At 46.4% G+C, this 10,723-nt stretch overlaps 1 protein-coding gene across 1 annotated transcript; it reads right to left on the bottom strand.

Annotated features, from left to right (window-relative positions):
• Nucleotides 1–4,566: 4,566 nt before the first annotated feature.
• kcna7 (potassium voltage-gated channel, shaker-related subfamily, member 7) lies at nt 4,567–10,150 on the bottom strand. The gene is made up of 4 exons (XM_066708757.1): nt 8,435–10,150; nt 8,035–8,242; nt 6,783–7,187; nt 4,567–6,090 (listed from the first exon to the last, which is right to left on the bottom strand). Exons 1-4 carry the CDS (start codon nt 8,977–8,979, stop codon nt 5,527–5,529), a joined length of 1,722 nt encoding a protein of 573 aa, XP_066564854.1. The 5' UTR covers nt 8,980–10,150; the 3' UTR covers nt 4,567–5,526.
• Between the last annotated feature and the right edge of the window lie 573 nt (nt 10,151–10,723).

Raw genomic sequence — 10,723 nt, 5'->3', positions numbered from 1 at the left:
TAAAATAAATACATAAAATATTAAATAAATATATACATAAATAAATAAAAGAATAAAATAGGAAATAAATAAAATATTCAATTTATTTACATTTTAAATGTATTTATTTATATTTATTTCATATTTTATTTATTTATTTATATTTAAATTTTGGCACAGATTACCTGTAACGTACCGTGGTGCCACGGGAACAGGGGAACCCAGTTACGGTGCATGGTAGAGGGATGGTCAGACAGGCATGGGTCGGGTACCAGCAGGACAGGGCAATCAAAGCAAGGCAAAGACATGGTCATAGTCACAAGCAAGGGTCAGGCGATCAGGCACACAGAGTAATGAGGAAAGTCCAAAGTCGTGGTCGGGAGGTAAAGCAAGGGGTTGATGATTCAAACGTTATACTAGGCTCATGGAGAATGCTTGGAATTGTAGTGTAAACTGACAAAACCTTGCAGTGAGTGAAGGGTTTATGTGTGGAGCAGGGAAACAACTTGAGAGGTGCAGGGCAAATGGGAGAAGCGAGTGATCACAGGAGTGCACAAGGGTTTCAGGAATGTTGATTGATTGAAGGGAGCTGGGAGCTGTGACTGATAAGGAAGGGCGATGGCGACATCTAGTCGAGACAAATGGATGTGCTTGGACTTGGAGAAGCATGCTGGTCTGTAGCTGTGACATTACCGTCCATATACCTGGTTTATGGACATTTTATGGTTATTTGCACTTTAATTTTGAAAGCTGCTGCCACTTTGCTGCCTCCCCTCCGGTATTCCACCGTGGAGCTGCACCTGTACAAAATCAAGAAACTATTTATTACAAATACAAATAGCCATATGGGGCTATGAACTACTGCTATGAACAGATATTTCATCCTTCTCACCTGCAGTTCCATTGGAGCCCTGCTGTGCCAAAGAGATAGCTGAATGAAAAGTGAGAATTATTGGAAATGATAGAGTTTTATAACTACCATTCTAACCTGCAGCCTGCTGGGGTCCTGTTTGGCCTCCGGGTTTCTTGGAAGAGAAAGATATAAAGATTAGGAGGCAGCCTTCATGCTCTGCACATTCACACCTACCTGCAGTGTTTGGTCATACTTTGTTTCACAAAAGTTATTATTGTTGGTTCTGTGTCTACAATAAGCTATACAGGTAAATTTGGGTTTTACATTGTTTTGTGTAGTTCCTGTATTATTTTTCTTGTGTTGTATTTGGGTAGGGCTTTTAGTACTTTAGACACCCATTTTTATTAAAGGTGTGTTTTATGATGGGTTTTATAATATTCTTTCCCCATATCCTGTGTATTGTGTCCCTAGTCAAAGAACAGTCTTCATGCCCTGTCATTGGTAACTTTATTGTAAATAAACATAATTGTTGAATCTTACCCATCCATGTGGTGGTGTCTTGGGGTCGCGTCAAGCCTGCCCGGGGAGAGAGTCAGTGGGTGCAACGAATACCCCTAATACTCACTAGGTTATGACACATTTGCCATAAGCTGAGACTCAAAACCAGCCCCACAGTCACTATGTAGCCTTTCTGGGCAACCAAGGGCTGAATAACAGCCTGCTGAGGGCTGTTGGTTGGTGCTATCTGATCTCATACCGGAAAATAAGTCAACCATTACTAAGATATATAGGTACTGATCACAGGAACTACCCAGCGACAGGTGGTTTATGGCTACCACTTCTAGGGGGTATGAAATTTTATAGGCCATGGGAGCTCCTCCCTCCAGTTGCGCTTTCGTCTAGGAACAGTGGGAGCACTTTACCGCCCAGCGCTTGGAGTTTTCACCAATGCCGTACCAAAAGTACCTTCCTGTAACACTAATAAAAGTCGACTCCCACTGATGTGCATGTAACCCTGTTTTAGACCTACAGGGCAAATAGATGATCTCTAATGATGCTAATACTAGTTGGCTGGTGGCCATTTCCCACTCTTCTAACAGGAGGATTTCCTTTTCACACATCCTTCCAATTGAGAACCAATTTTGTACCTTTTTCTCACTGTTCACTGTAACTGTTCGCTCCCCACTGAGGCTGGCTTACTGCTTTCCTTCCTCTTTATCTCTGAGTCTCTGTGAACAGCACTGGGGCTCTTTTAAAACCTGCCCAATAAGCAGGGAAACAGGGAGAGGCACCTTCCCTGACTTAAGCCCCATCCACACTGAAATGCTGGAAAATTGCCGGCAATGTTTGCCGGCTTTTTTCCTGTTGCACTCCATTCACACTGGTTTTGAATGCCAGTATATTGCTGGCAAGGATCAATTCACACAGGAAACAGAGATTACCGGCAAGAGTGCTGTAGCCATGGAAATGAGACACTGCAGAAGCCTGTGGATTCCAGAGAGGAGACACGGACCAATATTCTGGATGTGTTTGTAAAGTTTGGTCATTTCCCCGTTTTGCCAGTTTTCCTTCTATTGTGTTTACCAGGGTGCTGGTTCAGTTCAGCTCACTACAAAGAACTAGTCAGGAGGGAAAGGCAAACGATACAACAGTCAATCTAGGTGTGTATTCATGCTATGAGCAGTTCATCAGGCTGTATGGTTGTGTGTTTGAACAACAAATTTCAATTGGCAAATGAACTGAAATGAAACAGTTGGTCTCTGTCCATTTGGCAAAATAACTGAGAAAACTTGAATGTGACATTGGAGGGTCTCAGTTCTTTTTCAAAAAGAAAACAAGGGGACAGGGATGTGAGGTGCTGATCCAATGAGGGGAGAGGTTGAGTGTCGCAAGTGCACATGGTGCTGTGGAATGTCAATTGGATGATTGATGCTGGTGAATGAGAAAGACAGGTTTGAACTCGGGGGATGACGACCTCTGGTGGTGAACAGTGGAATTGTGGCGGGGGGATGATACACATATAATGATTTGCCAGCAATAACCCGTTCACATAGACCAGTGGTTCCCAAACCGGTCCTGGGGACCCCCCACCCTTCTGGTTTTTGTTCCAACCGAGCTCTCAATTACTTAATTGAACCCTTAATTGAACTAATAATTTCCTAAATCAGAGACTTTTAATTATTTCAAACAGTAGGGAGGAGAGTGGGGTTGGGAGGGGAAATGTTCTGTTTATGTCATATATACACTCACCTAAAGGATTATTAGGAACACCATACTAATACTGTGTTTGACCCCCTTTCGCCTTCAGAACTGCCTTAATTCTACGTGGCATTGATTCAACAAGGTGCTGAAAGCATTCTTTAGAAATGTTGGCCCATATTGATAGGATAGCATCTTGCAGTTGATGGAGATTTGTGGGATGCACATCCAGGGCACGAAGCTCCCGTTCCACCACATCCCAAAGATGCTCTTGGGTTGAGATCTGGTGACTGTGGGGGCCAGATTAGTACAGTGAACTCATTGTCATGTTCAAGAAACCAATTTGAAATGATTTGACCTTTGTGACATGGTGCATTATCCTGCTGGAAGTAGCCATCAGAAGATGGGTACATGGTGGTCATAAAGGGATGGACATGGTCAGAAACAATGCTCAGGTAGGCTGTGGCATTTAAACGATGCCCAGTTGGCAATAAGGGGCCTAAAGTGTGCCAAGAAAACATCCCCCACACCATTACACCACCACCACCAGCCTGCACAGTGGTAACAAGACATGATGGATCCATGTTCTCATTCTGTTTACGCCAAATTCTGACTCTACCATCTGAATGTCTCAACAGAAATCGAGACTCATCAGACCAGGCAGCATTTTTCCAGTCTTCAACTGTCCAATTTTGGTGAGCTTGTGCAAATTGTAGCCTCATTTTCCTATTTGTAGTGGAGATGAGTGGTACCCGGTGGGGTCTTCTGCTGTTGTAGCCCATCCGCCTCAAGGTTGTACGTGTTGTGGCTTCACAAATGCTTTGCTGCATACCTCGGTTGTAACAAGTGGTTATTTCAGTCAAAGTTGCTCTTCTATCAGCTTGAATCAGTCGGTCCATTCTCCTCTGACCTCTAGCATCAACAAGGCATTTTCGCCCACAGGACTGCCACATACTTGATGTTTTTCCCTTTTCACACCATTCTTTGTAAACCCTAGAAATGGTTGTGCGTGACAATCCCAGTAACTGAGCAGATTGTGAAATACTCAGACCGGCCCGTCTGGCACCAACAACCATGCCACGCTCAAAATTGCTTAAATCACCTTTCTTTCCCATTCAGACATTCAGTTTGGAGTTCAGGAGATTGTCTTGACCAGGACCACACCCCTAAATGCATTGAAGCAACTGCCATGTGATTGGTTGGTTAGATAATTGCATTAATGAGAAATTGAACAGGTGTTCCTAATAATCCTTTAGGTGAGTGTATATATATATATATTTGTCGGTATATTCTTTATTTACTGAACTATTGTTTGTTTTATCATCTGTTTTGTACATTTAAAAAAAAAGCTTTGGCAATTCAAGTACACTGTTGTCCAAGCAAATTTTAATTTTAATGAGAGAGATAGAGATAGGAAGAGAGGAGAAAACAAAGAGGAAAAGGTATGTATGAGAGAGAGGGAGGAGAGAAGGAGGGAAGGGAGAAAGAGAGAGAGAGAGGAGAAGGAGGGACAAGGTGAAATAAGGAAGACAGTGTAGGTTCAACATCAGCTGTTTAATAGCAATGAATCCACAAACACACACTTCAGCCCAGGAACACAGATGGGAAGATGAATAAGCAGAGACAGACAGATGTGAATAAACAAAGTGTCCTCAAGCAGGCTAAACACAAGACCTACAGTGGGCGTGACTGGTCTCATGCTGGGCCACCAATATTCACCAGAGCCTGGTGCTGATCCTGAGCACTGGGCCTGTCTGCCACTGCTTTGGCAACCCTGAAGTAGCTCAGTCATTCCAATAAAGCTGGTTTTGAATTGGCATCTGAAGCAGAATTTCCTTGGCAGCCTCTCTTCTCCCATAAAAAAAAAGTCACTGTGAGTGTGTGATCTCCTGCAGCTTAGATTGGCCAGTGCGCTTTGTACCAGTCAGTCAGGCAGACACTCAGTGTATCAGTCAGTCCGTCAGTTAGTTAGTTTATTGGGCAGCTGCCTCCTGAAACACTGTCACAATTCCTCCATACTACCTAAAATACCTTACCACAAATATAATATAGAAATAGATATTTGGATAAATAAATAAATAAATTAGCACATTAACAAATTCCACAAAAATAAGTACACCATTACATACATATGCAAACACTGGAAGTCTGATCCTCATGAAACGGTCTGAGTTAAAAGGATCATCAATGACAAACAGTCAATCAGATCATAAATTAATCACAGACAAACCATACATTAACACATTAATAAATATGTATAAATATTTTGTCAGGGAATATGCTGTGAGGTTCATTCTCTTCCCTTGTCACGCTGTTCTCTCCCTCCCTACCTCTTTCTGACCAGTCAGTCATCGTGACTGTCATGTAGTGTCCAGTCAGCCAGTCAATATGAATGTAATGTAGTGTCCAGTCAGTCACTCAGTCAGTGTTAATCTGCTGTAGTATCCATTCAGTCAGTCAGTGTATCTCTCTTGCCCTCCATCCCTCTCCAGCTCTCACACCTGAGTGACCAAGGATTGTCTCAGATATAGCCCCCCCCTCATGCCCTCTTCCCCAGCACACAGCCCCCCCAGGAAATCCGCATTTAGCGGCCCGCAAATCCCCAGGATGCCCTCACCCACTCCCAGAGGCCTGTACCCTTGGCCTCCTTCCTCCTCCCCCTCCACCTCCACCTCCTCCTCTTCCACCTCTCCTTCTCCCTCCCTCTCCCCCTCCCACAGCACGGTCCTGACATGGGTGTACTCTGTGGGATCCTGGCACTCAGTCTCACGGTGGTAGAAGTAGCTGAAGTTGGACACGATGACTGGCACAGGCAGCGAGATGGTCAGCACCCCAGCAATGGCACAGAGAGAGCCCACCAGCTTTCCACCCACCGTGGTAGGGGACATGTCACCATAGCCCACCGTTGTCATGGTGACCACGGCCCACCAGAAGGCCTCAGGGATGCTGGTGAAGGCCGTGTCACGGTGGTCAGCCTCGGCGAAGTAGACGGCCGAGGAAAAGAGGATGACCCCGATGAAGAGGAAGAAGATCAGCAGCCCCAGCTCCCTCATGCTGGCCTTGGGAGGGAGGGAGAGTCATTACATCAACACTGACTGACTAGACACTACAGTCCATTAATACTGACTGACTAGACACTACGGTACATTAACACTGACTGACTGACTCAACACTGCAGTACTGTAACAATGACAGACTGACTGGACACTACAGTACATTAACACTGACTGACTACCTGAGCACTACAGTACATTAACACTGACTGACAGACTCAACACTGCAGTACATTAACACTGACTGACTGGACACTGCAGTCCATTAATACTGACTGACTAGACACTACGGTACATTAACACTGACTGACTGACTCAACACTGCAGTACTGTAACAATGACAGACTGACTGGACACTACAGTACATTAACACTGACTGACTACCTGAGCACTACAGTACATTAACACTGACTGACAGACTCAACACTGCAGTACATTAACACTGACTGACTGGACACTGCAGTCCATTAATACTGACTGACTAGACACTACGGTACATTAACACTGACTGACTGACTCAACACTGCAGTACTGTAACAATGACAGACTGACTGGACACTACAGTACATTAACACTGACTGACTACCTGAGCACTACAGTACATTAACACTGACTGACAGACTCAACACTGCATACATTAACACTGACTGACTGGACACTGCAGTACATTACATTTAACAAATCCCCCCGCCCCACACCTTGAGTGTCTGCCCCAGGATTTGCAGGCCCTTGGAGTGTCGGGACAGCTTGAAGATGCGGAAGACCCTAACCAGACGGATGACCCTGACGATGGCCAGTGACATTGCCGGTGTGCCGCCCTTGGAGCGGGCCAGCTCCGTGCCCAGCGTCACGAAGTAGGGGATGATGGCCACGAAGTCAATCAGGTTCATGATATCCCTGAAGAAGGTGGCCTTGCTAGGGCAGCTGGCAAATCGCATGAACAACTCGAAGGAGAACCAGCAAATACAGATAGTCTCCACCACAAAGAAGGGGTCTGCAAAGGGGTTCACGGGTGGGAGGGGGGCTGGGGGGTGGGGCACCACAGAGGAGGCATTGAAGGAGGAGGAGGGGTGAGGGGGGTGGTGGTGGTGGTGGTGGAAGGGCTGGGAGAGAGAGAGAGAGGGGGGGAGGAAAGGTTAAGTGAGCTGACTGATGCACTGACTGACTGACTGACTGCATTTCCTACACTACATTACACTGAGAGATAGTAATCGAGAGTATCTTTGTGTCTGTATTTTTGTATCAGTGTGTGTCTGTATTTCTGTATGAGTGTATGCGAGTCTGTATTTCTGTCACTGTGTGTCAGTCTGTGTCTGTGTTTAAATATTATTTTCTGTGCGTCAGTGACTGTGTGACTATCAATTTGTGTGTATTAATATCTCTCTCTTTCCTTTTCACCCTCTCTACCCCTCTCTCTCTCACCCTTTCCCTCCATCTCTCTCTCTCCCTCTCTCTCTCTCTCTCTCTCTCTGTGTGTTTATGAGTTCTGGGATGTCCTTCAGCTATTAATACTGTTGCCCCACCCCCACCCCCTCCCTGAGGAGAAATCTGAGAGAGAGAGGGAATATGAGAAGGGTTCTCCTCTCTTTCACTGCCCCCTCCTCCCTCTCTCTCTGTCACTTTCTCCCTCTCCTCTCCCTGTCATTTTCTCATCTTCTCTCCCCCTCCCTCTCTCTCCCTCTATATCCCTCTCTGACCTAATCTCCCTCCCTTCTTCCCTCCCTTTTCCCCCTGGTCACCCTCTACCTCTCTCTTACCCCCCTCCCCCTCTCTCTCTTATCTCCCTCTATCCCTGTTCCTCTTCCTCCCTCTCTCCACTTCTCTTTCTCTAACTCTTGAAGTCAGCCAGTGTCTCCAGACTGAAGACAACTCTCCCTCCCTCTCTCCATCCTCCTCTACCCCTCTAATCCTTTCTTCCTCTTTCTCTCCCTCTATTTCTCTCTCTCTCACCTCCTCCCTCTCGCTCTTGAAGTCGGGCAGCGTCTCTAGACAGAAGATAACGATGGACACCAAGATGACCATGACAGAGATGATAGCGATGATACGAGCAGCAGAGGAGGATTCTGGGTACTCAAAGAGCAGCCATAGCTGCCGCTGTGTCTCGTTCTCAGGCAGCGGCCTCACTTCCTCTTTAGGGAAGCCCTCATCCTCCCGGAACCTGATAGAGACAGAGAGAGTTGGTTATCAGTCAGTCAGTGTCCACACAGTGTCCAGTCACTCAGTGTTAATGTACCCTAGTATCTATGTTGGCTGGTCAGTGTCCAGTCTGTCAGTGTCTACTTATTCAGTGTCCTCCCAGCCATTGTCCACCCCACATCCACTCTGCCCCCTGCCTTGGTGTCTCGCCCACCTGGCCAGCGTGTCTGCACCCAACTCATAGAAGGCCAGTTCATCCATGAACACGTCCAGTGGGATGTTGGCTGGCCTCCGCAGCCGTCCCCCTGACTGGTAGAAGTATAGGATGGCGTCGAAACACAGCCGGTTCCGGTCCAGGAAGAGCTCGTTCCGGAGAGGGTCGAAATAGCGCATCCTGCGCTTGGGGTCGCCCAGCAACGTGTCGGGGAACTGCGCCAGGGTGCGCAGCTGAGTCTCAAAGTGCAAGCCCGAGACGTTGATGGCCAGCCTGTCATTCATCCCCCACCCCCCTGCCCCCCCACCTCTCCAGAGACTCCCAGACTTCCTGCTCTCTGCCTTCCTCTGCTTCTCTCCCCCTCCCCCTCCCCCTCCCCCTCCTCCCTCCATGCCCTCCTTGCTGTTCTCTCGCCCTTTTTCCATCTCCACCTCATTCCCCCCCTTCTCTGCCGCATTCTTCTCATTCTTGCTGTGCTTGGGGTTCTCACACTCCCTCTCTCCTCCTCCTCCTCCTCCTCCGCCATCCTCAGGTGGCTTTTCCATCACTCTACCTCCCCACCCCACCTCTCTTTCTCTCTCTCTCTCGTTTTTTCTGTAGTGAAAGTGGGATGGTGGGCGTCTCACTTTCTCTCTCTCACCTTTTCTGTTTGTCACTCTCTCTCTCTCTCTCTCTGTCTATATTCAGTAGGAGATCATATAGAGACCAGACTGAGCCCCATACTTTATTACTCTAAACTATATTACTATACTACTATGTTCTATACTTCATATTACTGTATTACTGTACACTGCACAACACTGTATACTTTACACCACACACCACTCTAAATACTGTACATTATACACTGCACACTGTAATAATGACTACACACTACTATAGACTATATACACTGTCCACTATATTCTGTAACTCTGTAATAATATTGCACTGTACACTACACTGTATTACTGCTATTACACACTACACCGTATCAGTGTAACACTACTACTACACACTGTACACTGTAGACTGTATCAATATGTTACTACTACAATACCCTGTGCACTGCATTAATGTATAGGTGTAGTACTGCTACCACACACCGTACACCAGACATCTGTGTCAGTGTAAGTGCTGCTGTTACACTGCAGTACTGTACAGTGTGCTACTGCTGGTATTGTATGAATTTACACTATCTGTAGTGCACTGCAAAAAATATACACTCATATGTCTCGCTGCTGAAGTAATAGCAGTAGTTTAGATACACTGCACACGGTATCACACTGTATCGTACTGGGCACTGCAACACTGATACAGCTGTATTGTGTAGCACTGCACTGTAACTGCTGCACAGTGTCACTAACGCAGTAACACTGTAGACTATAAAACAGATTTAGTTCTGCATATTAACAGGGTAAGACTGTACAATCCCTCTCTCTTTCCCTCCCCTGCCCCCTTTTGTCTCCCTCCTTCCCCACTCTCCTTCTCTTCTCTCTGGGTTTAGTGCCTTGAGTAAGTCTTCCCCTCTCTCAATTCAATTCAATTCAAGGTGCTTTATTGGCATGCCATATGTAATATATCTCTCTCCCTTTCTCTCTCTCCTCCCCTGTTCCTGTCTTTCTGTCCCACCTGTCCTCCCCACTCTTTTCTCTCTCTCTACCTTTTTAAAAATTGTGTCCAGTCAGTGCAGTCCAGCTCTCTGTAGTTCAATGTCTTGAGTCAGTCTCTCTCTCTCTCTCTCTCCCTGCTCCCCTTCTCTCCCTCCCCTCTCCATTCCCCCTGTTTATCCCCTCCCTCTCCCCTCTCTCTCTCAAACTCTTTCACTCTCACCGTCTCTTAAAAAAGTTTCTAGCATAGTATCAGTCTCTTGTATAGAAGTTCAAAGTTGCTCTCTCTCTCTCTCTCTCTCTCTCTCTCTCTCTCTCTATCCCAGTTGGTCTATTGGGTTAGTGCCCTCCTCTCTCTCTCTCTCTCTCTCTCTCTCTCTCTCTATCTCTCTATCTCAAAACATATCTAGATACTAATAAGACAGTGCAGTTTTAATGCTGTGTAGTTCAATGTCTACCCCCCCCCCCCCGCGCTGTCTGTCTTAAGGAGGTATGAAGATTTTCTGGAATGCTGTCCCATCGAAATACGATCCCCCCTCCTCTCTCTTGCTCTCTCCCTCCTCCATGATGCAGTGTCACATTGCTACTGCTCCCCTGCAGCCCTCCCTGTCCCTCTCTCCCACACACACACACACACACACACGCACACAGAAACTGTAACCCAGAAGAATAATGCAAAATAATAATGAATCCATAATAG

The sequence above is a fragment of the Amia ocellicauda genome, chromosome 7, assembly GCF_036373705.1.
Source record: "Amia ocellicauda isolate fAmiCal2 chromosome 7, fAmiCal2.hap1, whole genome shotgun sequence".
Lineage (NCBI taxonomy): Eukaryota > Metazoa > Chordata > Actinopteri > Amiiformes > Amiidae > Amia > Amia ocellicauda.
The sequence above is the reverse complement of the archived record's forward strand: the minus strand, read 5'-3'. Positions and strand labels throughout refer to the sequence as shown.